Source organism: Lepisosteus platostomus, chromosome 10 (genome assembly GCF_059453375.1).
Source record: "Lepisosteus platostomus isolate fLepPlt1 chromosome 10, fLepPlt1.hap1, whole genome shotgun sequence".
Lineage (NCBI taxonomy): Eukaryota > Metazoa > Chordata > Actinopteri > Semionotiformes > Lepisosteidae > Lepisosteus > Lepisosteus platostomus.
In genome coordinates, this window is record NC_142620.1 from 12,487,095 (window position 1) to 12,503,743 (window position 16,649).

The window sequence follows — 16,649 nt, forward strand, 5'->3', positions numbered from 1 at the left end:
TCTAGTGTGTCAACATGTTCATGTGACATGCTTACACACAGAAATGTTCATCACGTGACATGTCTGGGGAAGAAGCACATCTCCTGCTGACGTCACCTCAAATCTGCTCTTGCCCAGCAGGTCACAAAGTAGTGTTTGCTGGAATGTTGTGAGAGGCTGGGACGACCTAATTCCACCTCCACCCTGAAAAGTGTCACTTTTCCAGTTGTGGAATCCTAGTGCACCTCTCGTGTACCTATCGTTGTGTATCCTGTCCAGCCCCTCCCTGTCTTTTTCCATCAGATGCATTTACATTGGCTGTTTCCAGCTATAATTCTAGCAGAGGTCTAACCGTAAGGTGTTTGCTCTCCTGCTTACCTTAGTTATAGCTAAAATATACTGTAGTTTTGTGTCTCGCACAAAGCCAGACTGAATATACTATGCCATATATACTGTTCATGCTAGCTCTAGCTCCAGCATTTTAATTTGGATAATTTGACATTAAGCACACAAATCTATGTATATACCAAACATGCATTGCAAGGTTTAAAATACTGAAAACATTCACCTTCAGATATGTCATGGAAAACATCTGTTTTGAAACGAAAATCCATTAATAGGGTTACTAATATATATACAATTAAAATACATTTGGCAGCAAACGTTTGCTCCACTACATCTGTCTTTGTTAGCTTTTATATAGCTTTCATAATCATGTGATTTTTAACTGACATTAATTAGAATTTGGAATGCAGGCAGACCAGCTAGTTAATGAGTCCCCCTTTTCACACTACCCCGTGCTTTCCCTCCCTCTTTGTATCCCTGTCTGTGAGTTGCTCGGTCTCCTCAGGCTCCTTGCTTGTGTGTCTTGTCCAGGTCAATGCCACAGTGCCACTGCTGGGCCGCTCTGGTCTGCTTGGGGAACTCCGCAACAACTTTTTCAGTGATGTGGCCTGTGGGCGCGGGCGCAAGGCAGAAAGCACTTTTGTTATCACCTCCTCTGGCCTGCTGTGCGAGTTCAATGACAAAAGACTATTGGACAAGTGGGTGGAACTGCGGGTGAGTGTGCCTTGCCCCCAGGGACATCTTCATCTGCAGGAGTTTCATTGCTCTCTTAAATAGAATCATTGGGTTGATGAAAGAACATTACTTGGTTATATTAAGAAAGATGGGTTTAATAAATTTTAAGACTATTTCCTTTTGTTCACTATAAACACTCTTCAAATGATTCGGTTCTCTTTGCAAAATTGTTGACTAAAGTGTGCATATATATATATATTCAGGTTGAATCCACAGTAGTCTTGGAAGACTCACAAGGTATTAACTCCACTATCTAATTTTGGTCTGTTCTGCTTCTTCTCTTTTCACACTGAGCAGAACACAGACAGTATCACAGTAAGTCGAAGCTTAGTCACTACCTCGCCAACTGGTACCACTCCCATGCCACCTTCCATTGATCATCAGTCTGCACTTTCAGAAGTGTTTCCTGGAGTGTCCACCTCAACACCTTTTGCATACATACTATCATTCATCCCCACTCCTTTGCACTGGACTTGCAGTGTGCAGGACATCATACTGTATTTTACTGGAATCACCAATTTTTAATGACCTCAGCTTACTACCACAACTCTTGTACCCCACTCAGGAGATAGGAATGTACAGGCATCTTCCAACATATGTTGTCATCCTTTCTGTTCTTGTCCCAGTGTCACTGCAGCTTCATCTAGAAACTCTCAGGTGTGTGGCAAGCCACCATTTGCCAGGGTACTCCAGCCAACTTTAACCTACCCATCTTTCATGTCCCTGCTAGGGAATCACATTCCCATTTGGCTAATGTTGTAACCATGCAACTGACCTGACTAGTGTAACAGGGCGAGCCACACAGGAGCTCCAATATCAGGAATAATTTTAGAGTGATTGATGATAACTCTGTGGATTCATATGGTGGCCTAGAATGAGGTCTCTCGTGAATTCTCTTTGAAGAGGTGAGCCTGGTTCCCCAGAGACACAACTTATATTCAGTTCCAGCATAGGAATTCTCCTGGGTGATCTAGGTCATCTGGACAAGCACATTCTGTGTTGTGGTGAAGTGAAGCAAATTTGGTCATGTCTAAGGCAGTGAGTAACGCACAATCAGGCCATTGTAGTATTGGTTAATGGGTAGTGAGAGCCAACTTAGGAGAGCAGACAATGCAACCCTGTTCACAAGTCCAAACTATCACATGAAAGATACATTCCAGCAGGGCATTTGATTATCTTCATTTTGTAATTGTTCACTGAACGTCCTAGGTCCTTGCACTTGAGAAACCATGAGCAGTGTTCTTTTTTTCAGGGTGTTTATAGCTGCATAGGTAAAGATCCTCATCATAAGACATTAATTAAATCAATTAAAAGTCTCTGTCCACTGATTCAAAATAAACTGCAGATGAAAGGTGACTCCCAGACAAGCATATTCACACACAAACTTCTGTGGACATGTAAAGGAACAGTCACCAGCACTGAAATCATTATTTACACCCTTTATTAGGCTTGTTCTGTTGCAAGAATAGAATGCAGTTAGAAATGAGTAGTCTTGGGTTCTGGTTCTCATCCTTGACCTGGAACTAGAAACATGACCCACCAGCATTGGCAATACTTTAGTCTATTGGGATCACTACAGTAAATATGCATTGCCATTTTTTAAGGTATTACCTATGCAGGTAGTACACATTTCTTTGTACGCTACCCTTTCACCTTCATTTCCTTGAGTAATTATCCCCTGTAGAGGTTTGCCGAGTATAACATGGCTCTTATTCCTCCAGACAAGCCTGGCCACCTCCATCTCGGTGAGCGAAGAGTTCATATTCTGCGGATGTGCCGACGGGACGGTCCGAGCGTTCAATCCCATCAACCTGCACTTCATCTGCACTCTGCCCAGGCCACACAGCCTTGGGACTGACATTGTGACAGTGACTGAGGCCAGGTGAGCGGTTTGGGGCACGATTGGGCTAGATTGAGATGCCACTTTTCAAAGTGGGAGGCTAAGGCTGCTTGTTGGATAGTGGGGAACTAGCGGGGTGTTAGCGGTTATATTGAGAGATCAGAGCCCTGAATAAGGTATAAAAGTCTAGTAATTCCACCCTTGTTGCTTGTGTAGATACACTGCCAGCCCCACATTGCCTTACAGGTGAGTGAGTTCTGGTTGGAGGAGTGGTCAGTCTCTTCCTGGCATCACAGAAATCTTGCCGGTCCCAGGAATCACTGCTGTGTAGCAAATTGGGGAAATCCAGGCACATCTTACCACCCCAAATTCCAGTAGTACTGCGACAGTTGTGCTCTGCCAATTGGAGAACCCCAGACACAGTCAAGTAGTGTCATTAATGGCTGGACCATAGGATCTCACCTTGTGTCTTGAACAACTGCCTGTGCTGTTTAGAACCCGTAGCATACGTCCATATTGACCAATGAAATAATACAATTAGTATGTTCTTTCATCTTTTTTATTTTTGTAATGTCTACTTGTGAGTTCAAAAGCATCATTTTATAACGCACTTCTCCAAGTGATTGCCAGGAAATTGACAGTAGAACACAAGCTCACCTGGTTTTGTGCGTTCTGTGGTGCATTGCTGTGCCACATTGATATGCTTCCCTTTTTCATATCCTCTTTGTCAGAATTTCTTTTTGAACCCAGTCATAATTGCCAGGACAAAAAAGAAAAGAAGGAAATACAGTTGGCATTAATCATAAGCCATTTAAGAAGTATGTTTTTGAATGGAGGTCTTTGATTCAGAATGAGCTGTTCTAATGAGATTTAATGCAACACAATGCATACTTAGTCCTGGTGCTGATTCCAGGGCCTGGCTAGTGTGGCATTCTGTGGGCTGTGTGGAATCTGACTCGGCCCAACAGGATGCAAGTATGAATACTTTCAATAAAAAGCAAAACAATTCCTCCCTTTTTCATTATTTATGCAGGACATATGTGGGCTTTGCTTGAATTATAAAGAGCTTACAACTGCTTAGAATTCCATACTGTCCACTAGGGATTTTTGAAATCTGTTGTTGTTTTTCAAGACTCTTGAAGGGCTATTCAGAATTTCTTGTCAATTTCCCCTTGTAGATAAGCATGAAAAGCACTTCTGGCATGTTACCTGAATGTTTTCTGATAATCAGTGCATTCTCCCTTAGAATAGAGACTACCACAGGTCATTCTTTGTACAGTAGTCTCGGTAATATTCATGGATCCTTACTGGAAGTTATTTATGCAAGAAATTTATCTGCATAAATCTTATCTCGATTCATATCTATTTCAGTGGTTGTTATGTATTAACATCATTTAACTAAAGCACTAGGCTGAGCATCTTTTAGAATGCTGGTATAATTTTCAATAATAGTAAAATCTGGTGTTGTAAGTTCTGTGATTAGATATACTGTTAGTCAGTATAGTACTACAAATTAATGTTTTTCATGAGTCGTAGAGTAGATATTACGTTTGGAGTGTTTTCAACACCTTTTTTCAAGGGAAAGAAGCACTAACCGAAATAAAAGGGGGTGGGTGTTTGGGTTTGGTCATTTCCGTCTGGTGTGCTTTTGTTCCTCAGCATGCTGCTGCTAGTATAGTTTACTTGTCTTTCGGGTCATCGGTCAACAACGCTACCTATGCCCTCTCCCCTCTTGCCAGTCACCTCTTCTCCTACAAGCTGGATGCTCGTTACCCGGACACGGTGGCGGTGACCTATGACCCCACAAACCGCTGGCTGTCCTGTGTGTACAACGACCACAGCCTGTACACGTGGGATGTGCGCGATCTTCGGAAAGTGGGCAAGGTGTATTCAGCACTTTACCACGCTTCCTGCGTGTGGAGCGTAGAGGTAAGATCGGCACCAGCCCAATCAGTCTTATTGCAAGAATGGAGGATTGTGGGACAGTGCTGTGTGTGTACTTCTAACTATTTCTGTTCAGTATGTCCATGAGCTGTATGCCCTTTGTGCTGTAGTGATGTGCGACAGGCTTTTGCACTGTTTGTGGTGCTGTGCTGAATTGACAGCCCTGTCTCTGTGTGTCAGGTGTACCCAGAAGTGAGTGACAGTGCTCAAGCCTGCCTCTCCCCTGGCTCCTTCTTCAGCTGCTCTTCTGACAACACCATACGGCTTTGGAACATAGATGGGCACAGTGCCACTCTCACCCGCAATGTCATCAGCAATGTGAGTCTGCCAGCCCCTCCAGTACAACTCACTGTCTCACACTGTATGAAACATTTACCCATCAACATGGCCAAGCAATGAAAACACAGTCAGGAATGACAGAGAGATTAAACCAAAGTGGGCTGTCATCGCAGTCTGACGTGCACAGTGTTTGTGGTCACTTTCTGTGGACCTCTTTACAAAAGTGTGTAAAAGTGAATGAGTATAAATCCTGTGCTGGTGCAGGATTGGAGGGGGGAGGAAAATTGCTGCTCAGAATGTTGTGATTCATCATAACATGTCTGGAGAAGCATTTCTAAACAGTGACTGAGGAAGTGATTCAGTTTTGATTGCTGCATTGGAGAACTCTTCAAAGATCAACGTCCGAGATAAAGATCATTCCATTTTCAGAATTTGAGCTCAGGAAACCAGCAAAGAATCATCTGCTGCCTTCTTTTGTCTTTGAAGATTTGTTTAAAGAATAATGGCCCATAGTTAAATTAAAATGTCTAGGTTTTAGATTGATTTTTTTAGTCAATTGTGTATTCGAAGAATCGTAGGTAGATTCTGACATTAGTTTACTTAGCTTCTTATGGTAGTGAAAGTTTCAGTATCTCTTCCCATATGTCATGGTCTTATTGCGACACAGTTGTCAACAAAAAACTGACCCTATGTTTTTCTGTGTCCCTATATGTCCAGGACCTCCTGAAAATGATCTATATGGACAACAATACTGCCTCCCTGCTGGACACTGAGTGCACCGCCACGGGTAATACAGAAAAACCAGATTTCCAGACCTCTGACAACAGGAGTGGCATCAGGACTGTGTGTGTCAGCCCAGATGGCCAGCACTTAGCATCAGGGGATCGCACTGGGACTCTCAGGTATCCTACTGCTTTCTGTCCTCAGAGAGGTGCTATTGAAGAGTTCTTTATTACATACTTGCCACAGACAGTGAATTGAAAAAGAAAGTACACCTCCTTACAATTCTGTGGTTTTACCTATTTAGATATATCTGATCTTCACCAACTCCTCCCCAAGTCCTAACAGTAGATAAATCTAACCTCATGTAACAAACCACACACACAAATTTTACTTTGTCATTATTTATGAAACAAAAAAATCAGCCAACATACAGAAGCCTTGTGTGAAAAAATAGAACATGTGCATATAAAGAACATGTATATACAATGCAAAATAATTAATGTTTGGCTGAAACATGGTTCCTAGTTGGGCCATATTCATATTAGGAGAGTCAGCCTGGTGTTTGTAGCTGAGAAGCATCCCCTCAGCAGAGTGCAGGAGGGCACGTTATTGCACTGCTGTGTAAGGTGTGAATGAACAAGGGTGCTAGTTTGCTGTGCGAGAGCCTGGCTGTGCTATGTTGCAGAATCCATGAGCTCCAGAGCATGGGGGAGATCCTGAAGGTGGAGGCTCATGACTCGGAGATCCTGTGCCTGGAGTACTCCAAACCCGAGACAGGTGAGACTTCTGGCGTAACTTGAGCCTCCGACACTCCATTTCCTCTACCGATTGTCTTATTCGCCAGGCTCATGAGAAACCTCCGCCAACAGCACCAATTTCAAACACGTCCGCATCTACAGGAAGACGCAGTATCTCTGCATCTCACTTTCCCTCCCATTTCTGTTCGACTGGGGCTCGAAAACAGCCTTCTGTAAACACATCTGGTTTCCTCAGAATTGCACTGAGACACAAAAAAGTCAGCTTATTAGCTATTTTTAGAGGTGAAGTGGTAATAGAATAGTATCTGTATATAGTGGTAAAAAATACTATTTTTGCTGATACATTGAAGTTCACTCCTACAGTATTTGCATGCATTCGCATTCCTGTTGGACTCTGAAATGGAAGATCACAATAAACTTGGAGTGCTTAGGAAGTGAGGCAGCAAACGGAACAGATGGTGTGGCAGCCCTGCTCGTTTTGTGCTGTTTTTGCAATGTGAAATACTGTAAGTGCCGAAGGTGTTATTCGAGGTGCAGCCTCTCCTTGTTTAATGGAGTGTGATCCTTAGTCTTGCAGAAAGGCAAGTTTACTGTAGAAGAGGCTCCTCCCCACACAGCTCTGGTGTGCTGGGGGTCAAAGGTGGCAGCTGTCCAGCACAGCTCTCCCTCTCTTTGAATCTCTTGTTAAGTGGCTGTAACTGTCAGAGCTTGCTTGCTCTGGGTATTAATGTCTTTTTTATTTTATGGTGTCTAATTCTGTCTGCCAGTTGACACGGCTCAGCTGGCAGAGTTGCTGGTACTACTTTAGTCAAGAATAACCCTTGGAGGCCCACAGGCCTGTAAGTCCTGATTCCACAGGGGCCTTTTCTTCTCTCACCTGCAGACTCCCACTGCTGGAGGAGTTGGTAGCCCTCCATTGTGTCTGCGCTTTCCTCTCTCCAGCCTTTTGTCTTTTCTAGAAATATGAGAAAACCTTGTTTAAAATGAGCACGAACTGTTATGAGTCTTGACCTGTTGGAAAGGTGGCTCAGTATTGCAGTGTCATTACAGTTTTGGAAACATAAGAGCTTTTTTAACATCTTTCTCTGGAAACTATTGAGAATGAAATTTTGAACAAAAGTAATCCTATGTTTACTTGAGTAGGTGGCTATAACTAGATCTGATGGAGAGTTTTTACATCCTGGAGTCTGCACAAAATAAAAAGCACAGTTCTTATGAAATATGTAGGTTTCTGAACTGGAAAAGTTTGTGTTGCACAGTGCCAAAGTGAACTAAATATTAAAATAGAGCTGTCTACCACGATTGGTCAAATAATACCCAACAGAAACAACATGATTTGAGGAAGCACTATGTATTCTTGTGTATTTCTTATTAAAATAGACAAGATCCTAAACCCAGTGATTTCAGTTTTTCTTCATCAAATGGATAAATATTAAATATGTACAGGCCAGTGATTCCGCCTTAAGTATATATACGAATAGGCTTTAGAAATTCTAGTGCAGCTTTTTGGGCAGCTTAGTAAAGCCTGCCTGAACCCTCATACAGGTCGAGCTGTATGAGTGGCACTGAATATATGAGGGTTTTGATCGTTGGTCATGTCCCTAGCCAACTGTGATTGGTTTAATTTAAAAAAATGGCTTGGAACCAATAGCATTTCCACACCAGTCAATATATAATCACAACAATTCTCCACATTGAGATCTGGGTCTGAGAGCAGTACCTGAATTTGTACTGTGTAGTGAAGAATCCCTTAATAGACTCTTTCTCTAGGTAGCCTGTTTGCAGTAACTGTCACTGCCATATGGACACCATATGCTGGGCAATGGGGGAAGGGCAAGGCTCCTGGGGTCTGTTTGCAGGTTGTAGTTTTTCTTTTTCCATTACCTCAGTGATTTGTTTAGGAGATGGACTTGTCAGTACACACGTTTTTTTCCCCTTAAACTGTGATCGATATTTAAGTCATCTTCTTTCCCTTAGTCTCTTGAGTTAAGAAAACAAGGTTTTGCAGTGAGTCATTAACCTCCACCTAACTCTGTGATTCATGAACATTCACTGTGCTTGTGCTAAACTGATAAACAGCACTATTTGTTTTTAATACTAAATCTGTTTGTGCTGGCAGAGCGAAAGGTGAGTAATTTATTTAAAATGTTTGAAATGTAAGCACTGTTTCAATTCAACGTGTCTTAAAATGTCGGTGAGCATCCCAGGTCCTGCCGCGGCGCAGGCGGTGATGCTGGGAGGTTTGTGTGCGTGTGACAGGGCTGAAGCTGCTGGCCACGGCGAGCCGGGACCGCCTGATCCACGTGCTGGACGCAGAGAGGGGCTACAGCCTGCTGCAGACCCTGGATGACCACTCCTCCTCCATCACTGCTGTCAAATTTGCTGGTGGGACTCTAGCACACATTCTTGATGCACACAAATCCTCCTACCGGTACAGTCAGCACACATCTGTGAGTGCTTTCATACAGTGTGCTTGGCACTCGAACACATCAGGAATGTCAACATAATGGCTCAATACACAGGAAGTACACAGACCTTTCATATACATTGTGGAGCTATGAGAAATGCCTAGATGTTTACACTGCGTATAAGCATACCCCTCGGTCTGTCATTTATACAAGGATTCACCTAACAGTAAAAACTCAATGGGATACCCTTATACTGTGTCAGGTAGTTTGTGTCATTGCATTTTTTTTTTATTTGTCATACTATAAATTTATGACTTTATTTTTGGACATTTTGGCAAGTTTTTTCCATGTTCTTTCAGTGTGACAAGCGACAAGTTAATCCCTAATAAATTGAAAGTCACATGGAGTTTGAAAAGAATACAAAAGTGTGTCTGAGGGGTTTATATTTTAGCTGCTTGAGTTTCTGCCAAGCCTTTTCTTCTGGAGCCATTATATTTTTATAGCTCAATACTGCTGTCTAGATGCCAGCTATTTGTTGCTTAGCTGGCAAAACTGCACTTCAAGACCAGTGTTCTGTTATGAGCACATCTCATCACCACGGCAACTGTTTTTTCTCCTCACAGCCAATGACGGCAAAGTCAGAATGATAAGCTGTGGAGCTGACAAGAGCGTCTACTTCCGCACAGCACAGAAGGTACCTTTCCGATGGCTTGGTGCTGCCAATCCAACACAAAACACAGAAAGACCAGCAGTGAATGTGCTGCACGAACACTAGATTGACAGAGATATAGAGGAGTGTTACAGAAGGGGGCTCATTACACTCGGAAACTTGGAAAAGGCATTCAAGAGTGGACAATTACTTTATGGATTTAATAGGCATTTAATTAAATAGCTGCATGTTTGATCTTCCAGATTTCTAGAAAACCCAGTTCATTCAATGGAGCATGTTTGGTTGGGAGCACTAAATTCTGTGGGTCTATGATTGTGTAATGCTTTACCACTACCAGAGAAGCTAGGCTCTGCTGCTTCCTGAAACACTGTCACCACAGGCTCTCTCATAGGACTGTCCTGCTGGAAAAAAATCATTTCTGAAAAAACAGGGCTGTTGGAAAATTGGCATCAGTCTCTGCTAAGATCTTCTATTGCCAAAGCAGAGTTCTCTGAATAAAAACTTACAAAGTGCCTTCTATGCATTTGCTGTAAGGACCCCGTTCTTTAAATACACACAAGCACCATTTAAAATGCATTCTAGCTCTGCAGAGGGAGTGTGTTGCAGGCACTGAACTGGGCTATTCACCATCTTCCTCTGAAAGCTAGTTACTAAGGTCCTTAAATAGACTCTGCATATATGCATGTGAATAATTGTCCTTATATTCTTCCAGTCTGTATTGTGATAAGCTAGCCCAGTTCAGTTTTGGAATCCATAAGAAAGGGCTTATACATTACTGAGTCAAATAACTGTGCAGATAGAAGGCTTTGACCATTTTTCAATAAATGTGTGGTAATAGGACTGACACACAGTGAACTACCCTCCTGGCTGTGTTAGTTGTAAGACATGTTTGTGAAATTTGCAACCGCATAAAAGCATTATAGTATAGAGAAAACTTTATTTAATTAAAGATGTCTGATAAATTGACATTCTGTTTTTCTTGTTTGCTTTATAGTGCAGATCCAGCTGTACTATTTAATTAAACAAAAATCAGCAGCTGTGCCAAGACTCTGGTTGCCTTCATTGCATATTGGAATCACCGTTTATTTGCACTTTCTTTTTATCACGTCAGCTTAACCTTTTCTTCTTCCCAAGTTTCTTAATTTTCTTAACTCTTAATTAATCCTTTCAGTTCCTAGCCAGAAGACTAGTAACTGGTAGTGTTGACATTTTTCATTACAAATTGTGGTGATCTATTACAAAGCAATATACTAACAGAAGCCTCTGCATGACGCCGTGCAAGAGAAACAAGTGTCCTGATAGTTGAAGGCAAAGCTAAGCATAACTCTTTATTCACCATTGTTACTATGAAATCAGATTTTCAAGAAGACACGAGATCCACTCCATTACTGGCTGCTAAACTGAAATCAGCTTTGATTGCTATATTTTTCTTAGTCATGCCAGGACTTCTTGTACATCTTTAAGAATTCTTGAAAAACATGCCTGCTTACAGGGATTAGGGGAGCTTGAAGTGGTGTATGCTAATGGAGGGAAACTAGAGCTATTAGGACGTGGTTTGTTAATTCCTGGAAGCTGCTTTATTGCGAAGACTGGTATAACTGTCGACTTACACTGCAGTCGACTAAGCCTTCTGGCTGTCCCTGTCAGTGCCCAGTGCCGTTTGAGACAGCGGTTACTGTTTAGCTGCACGTGCTACTGGTCATGCCTTTCCTTTGAAGTACTGTATATTTATATGCAGTGCCCCCTGTAGGAGGGAAAACACATTACATCCACTGTAGAAAAGTTTAGCAGTTTGAAAAGCAGGTCTGTCTTTTACAGAATGTGACAAACACAGAACAGAAAACTGTAGTGATATGAAATATAAGCAAAATATTACGTTTTTCAAATCAAGCCAATGTGTTGTTTAGAAGTATCAAAGCTTTGTACATAAAATTGTTTCTACATTTAAATATGCCATCTGGTCCTAACATTGATTTGTGCACTTCAGCAAAGGCCTATTGCAGTTCCCCCTGTGGTAAAGCTAGGGCTGTCAGAGCTCCACTTCACACTCCCCAAGACTCCCCTCTCCTGGCTAAATCAAGTAGATCCTTTCAGCTTTTTTTTTTCCTCCCACAGACGTCTGAAGGAACAGAGTTCACTCGGACTCATCACATTGTCCGCAAAACCACTCTGTATGATATGGATGTGGATCCAACCTTCAAATATGCAGCCATCGGCTGCCAGGACCGCTGCATCAGGTCTGTGGAGCCTTGATTACCTAGTGGTCTGCTACTGGAGGACAGAGTGGACAGTGCAGGGGGAGTGCCGGCCAGCTAAAGGAGGATAAGTAGATTAGTGCTCAGGCGCATAACACTATAGACCAGACTAAGACACAGACGTGTTAAACATCTGAGCACGACACGCTGAGATTCATGTGCTCTTTCTTTCTGTCACATGTCAGCTTAACCTTTTCTTCTTCCTAGGTTTGTCTTAGTTTTCTTTTCTTTGTTTTCCTGCTTTTCAACTTTCTCTGTTTCTTTCTATGTTAGTTGCTTCTCCATGTCTGCATTGTAGAGAGATGGATTCAAATCTTTAGTATACCCCAGGACAGACTTCATCCGTATTTCAGCACTGGAATAGCTAATGTCATTCTAAGTGATAAGAGTTCTTTTTCAGAGTGATTAGTTTTCTAGCAATAACTAGGACTTTGTTTTTTGCCTAAAGGACTATAGGTGTGGTTAGAAATGATTGAAATAAATTAATTTTCCTGTTTTGTATTACTACATTTTATTACATTTAAAGTGTGTTGAGTTATAAGCTTTGGAACAGAGCCTGCTTCAGTCGTGACTTGGCACAGTTATAGGTCTTTCCTGGCATTATAAAGGGCATAATTAGTGTTCCCAGGACTTATGGAAGGGATTTCCTGCTGTTGTAGATGTCTGTGTCACAGCAACCCCTGCTGGTCTTACGTCATTAAGGTTGAGAAGATCAGCGTGGTTGATCTAATTTTTTTCTGGTCTCAGCACATTTGACAACAATGTCTGGTGAGATCTGATGAGTGAAAGGAGGATCAGGCCAGACTGTGAGATCATGGGTCACTGTTAAATGATTAGCATTCTGAGAAGTAAATTTGTATAAAGCATTACCTGCAAACCGAATATTACAAGGTTGAAGAGATAATCCTCTTTCAAAGCTGCAAGTACAGAGGCATTCTCTACCCATCTAGTATCAGTGTGAGCATAATCATGAGCACAAGAAGCTGAAATGTACCCCTCCCTTGCAGGATCTTCAATATCAGCAACGGCAAACAGAAAAAGCTGTATAAAGGATCTCAGGGAGAGGATGGGACACTCATCAAGGCAAGAAGCATTGCTATATACATAGATACCACACACTTACTTTCAAATCCCATATTAATTTCTAATGTGAGTTTTGTGCATTGATTATATTTATAAATGTCTTTTAGTCTTGGAATTGTCATGCTAACCTCTCAGTTTTGATGTCCTTAGTGTTTCACAGATCAAGTTTATTTGCGTTGCTGCCTGTTTGTTTTAACACTCTAGTGTATGCATGCATGTATCATTGCACATAGACTAGGTGCAAGTAAAAGCATTCCTAAGTATGCAAAGAATATCTATTCATTGTGGGAAATTAAAATGTGTGTGTGACAGCAATTACCTTTCGGTATCTCTTCTTTCAGGTGCAGACAGACCCCTCAGGGCTTTATGTGGCCACCAGCTGCTCAGACAAGAACCTCAGCATCTTTGACTTCTGCTCTGGGGAGTGTGTGGCCACCATGTTTGGTCACTCAGGTAACACTGGGCCCTCTGGTCACTCTTTGATTTTCTATTTTAATTTAAGATGGCTAAGGATTTTTTTTCTCCTTCTTCCGCCCTATTTTGAATTGACAGTTAAGCTGACAGCGAAAGCCCTTGCATGTACAAAAGAGAGAAGACAACAAAGCTATGCTTGTCAGCTATGTTTGGCGTCTTTATGATTGTCGAAGTCCTGGTTTTCTCTGATGCGCTGGCTGGACTGCAGGACTAGGCCAAGAAATTAAGCTTTGTTAATTTGATTCCTTTATCCTGACTGTTATGTTTCTCTTGCCAGAGATCGTCACTGGAATGAAGTTCACCAATGACTGCAAACACCTTGTCTCAGTCTCAGGAGACAGGTACAGTCCCAATGGGGTTGCGTTATCACTAGAGGAAGCTACTGTAATTTCATCATTCTTTTATGTTGTCCACTTTATCAATTGGTTTGGTTAAGTTAAAATTTTGTTGTGTTTTGAAGTGTTCAATCTTGCCAAGTTCTCTACAGGTCTTGAATTAAATACCTCAATTTCATCTGCCTTGTTTGAAATACACTCAGTTGATTGTTTCATGGCTAGACTGGTAGTTGTGTCGATAGATGTCATCATGGCATCAGTTTTTTTTTTTTGCTGAGTGCATTGCATTTGACAAAGGCAGGGTATATACTCTGGTGTATAATAGTGGAAGTCTGGGCTGTCCATGGTGCTGTGAATTGATAGTGCTTGTCTTCCCACAGCTGTATATTTGTCTGGCGTCTGAACCCTGAGCTGACCATCAGCATGAGACAGCGCCTGTCTGAGCTCAAACAGAAGGGCAGGCTAGCACAGAAAACATCCCCTCACAGGCACTCTGCTCTCAGGTACTGTCAATGCACAAATGAGTTTTGAATTATCTTATCCCATGCTCCTATTTACAGATATAATGCAGTCATTAGATATAGGTCTGTGTGTCACTCATCCACACAGAGACATAGAAATTCAAACATGATCAACACCTCAGCCATACTGTGTATCCCAAACTTTCAGTGTGTCCTCATTCATGACACCTGTACCGTTCCAGACGGGAGATATACAGTGCGCCCCCTGTTGTCAACATATCATCAGACAGCGACAAAGAGGCAGAGGAAGATGGAATTGAAGAGGAGGTCTCTCTTTACATCTCCTCTGATAACAGCCCCACAGAGGAGACAGGTACGACACACCATGTCCAGTAATGTGATGGGTATGAAGTAGCCACTTCCTTACTTAGTAGAGGTTATATGCTTCAAATATGATTCCATAATTGTTATATCTCTCTTGGTATACTTTTAGATGTCGTGGGACTCTAAAGTTAGTCTTGATGCTGGACTCTTATTCAAAGCTGTCACTGAGAATTAAGAAGCTGTTTCATGTGAACTTGTCTACACAGTACACAGAGGTCACCGTGTTCTGAACCCTAGTCGTTTCTTTGGCAATGTTTCAGATGAGAAGCAGAGCTCCCTGAATCTTCCTACTCTGGAGCCAAAGAAGGTGGGGGGTTCTTCTGCGCAGTCTCCAGTGGCACAGACAACTGGAGCAACTTATTTCTGTTTACAGAGGAGTACCTAAGAATACATCAAGAACTCTTAGAACTGCTCTTGTGGCTGCTGCCAAGATTTGTTTTTAGTCTCATATTCAGTGTCACACTAAAATTGTTGTTTAATTTTAAAATAAAATGCATTCTTTATTTTGGGGCAATTGACTCAGACTGAGAAACTGTACATGAAGTCTTACAAATAACGGCAGTTAAAGTGGCTGTATTGGTTAAAAGTGTTTGTATCGGATTTTATACAAAGCTGCCTCTTAATCTGCTCGATGTGTGTGTGGCTGTTCTATAGGACACTGGGACAGCAGGCTCGAAACGTGGAGAGGCCAGCCTGTCCGAGATGCCCCCCCGGCAGCGCAGGCGCTGGTCCCGAAGGATGGGCAGCACAGAGCTGACGGTCAAGTCCATGTTGGACCTGCGGCAGCTGGAGTCCTTTGCTTTTCCCAACTCCCCGAGCCATGAGTGTCTGCCGACTGGAGCCCCCTTGTGCGAGGATGAGGTGGTGGGCAGCACCACCAGCCTGCAGGCTGTCAGGCCAGAGGTGAGGAGGGCTCAGGCTGGAGGCTCTGTGATACCCTATATCTCAGGAGTCTGTGTCTCTGATAGGAGATGTTTTTAAAAATTCATGTACAAGAGCAATCAGTTAATAATGCAGTAAATATAATGCAAATTTGATGCAAACAAAAAGAATTTGAAAAGGTAACGTGAAGTCAAGGCAGGCAATTAAGGCAACAGTCTGATTGGAGTCCATTTATACAAGTTGAATTAGTTTCTGTAAGTCAATATTAAATATTGTTTCAGGGTGGCACTTTATAATTTAATGACAGCTCTTGTATTATCATGTTGTCCAAGAGGTGGAACATTTCCCTGTGCTTATCCCTGCATGTTAATATCCCCTGCAGGAAGAAGATTCTGTAACGAGGGGCCCGCGGTTGTACCCGCGCCCACACTCCATCTGGCTGAGCCCACAGACCCCCGAGACCGAGGAGCACGTGCTGTTTCCCGAGAGACCAGAGGACAGCATGAGCCTCGCTGGCAGGTCTGCTCGGGGCAGGCGTTCTCCTGGGGAAAGGAATTTGTGCCCCGCCTTGTTTTAGAGGCTCGTTTTAATCCACTTACTAAAGCAGGAACCGTGTTGTGAGCTTTCAATCGGTTTATGACTTTTAATCATCTTTGGGCCATAAATAAAGCTAAATGGAAAATGAAGCAAGGTGAATGAGCAGATAACTGAAACGGCAGGTATTGTGAAAGCAGTAGGTTTGGTGATCAAATCTCCCTTTCTCTTTCAGTGAATACCAGGTGAAAGAGTTACCAAAGGCACACATGAGAAGGGGATACCAGGGATCTGAGTGCCATGAAAAGCACAGCCCAGACAGCGCCTGCTCAGTGGATTACTGCAGCAGCCAGCTGTCCAGCCCTGATCAGCCGAGAGAAGGCGAGACCTCAGTCTGCATTCTCTTCTTCACACCTACAAATCCACATTTTCCCCAGAGAAGTTTACTCAGAGAGAAAGGGTGCAGGGTATTGAGCTTGTACTCTGCACCTACCACAGCCACACGCTGTCCAGCCGATCTGTCTGACTGTCCATCTGTCTGTCTGTCTGCGTCACCCCTG

General features: G+C 42.6%; 1 protein-coding gene across 3 annotated transcripts in view; it reads left to right on the top strand.

The window, feature by feature from the left end:
* Window positions 1-16,649, top strand: part of mapkbp1 (mitogen-activated protein kinase binding protein 1) — a 60,051-nt gene that overhangs the window by 34,709 nt on the left and 8,693 nt on the right. For 2 of the 3 annotated variants that reach the window (XM_088648234.1, XM_088648235.1), the window contains exons 8-26: window positions 856-1,038; window positions 1,357-1,374; window positions 2,781-2,941; window positions 4,639-4,828; window positions 5,024-5,161; window positions 5,840-6,024; window positions 6,531-6,622; window positions 8,863-8,988; window positions 9,635-9,705; window positions 11,797-11,918; window positions 12,944-13,019; window positions 13,361-13,472; window positions 13,771-13,834; window positions 14,209-14,331; window positions 14,532-14,662; window positions 14,934-14,980; window positions 15,328-15,576; window positions 15,938-16,074; window positions 16,325-16,470. In XM_088648234.1, the coding sequence (XP_088504360.1) occupies window positions 856-1,038; window positions 1,357-1,374; window positions 2,781-2,941; window positions 4,639-4,828; window positions 5,024-5,161; window positions 5,840-6,024; window positions 6,531-6,622; window positions 8,863-8,988; window positions 9,635-9,705; window positions 11,797-11,918; window positions 12,944-13,019; window positions 13,361-13,472; window positions 13,771-13,834; window positions 14,209-14,331; window positions 14,532-14,662; window positions 14,934-14,980; window positions 15,328-15,576; window positions 15,938-16,074; window positions 16,325-16,470 (2,371 nt within the window). The remainder of the gene's footprint in view (window positions 1-855; window positions 1,039-1,356; window positions 1,375-2,780; window positions 2,942-4,638; window positions 4,829-5,023; window positions 5,162-5,839; window positions 6,025-6,530; window positions 6,623-8,862; window positions 8,989-9,634; window positions 9,706-11,796; window positions 11,919-12,943; window positions 13,020-13,360; window positions 13,473-13,770; window positions 13,835-14,208; window positions 14,332-14,531; window positions 14,663-14,933; window positions 14,981-15,327; window positions 15,577-15,937; window positions 16,075-16,324; window positions 16,471-16,649) is intronic. The other variant, XM_088648236.1, reaches the window with a different exon arrangement.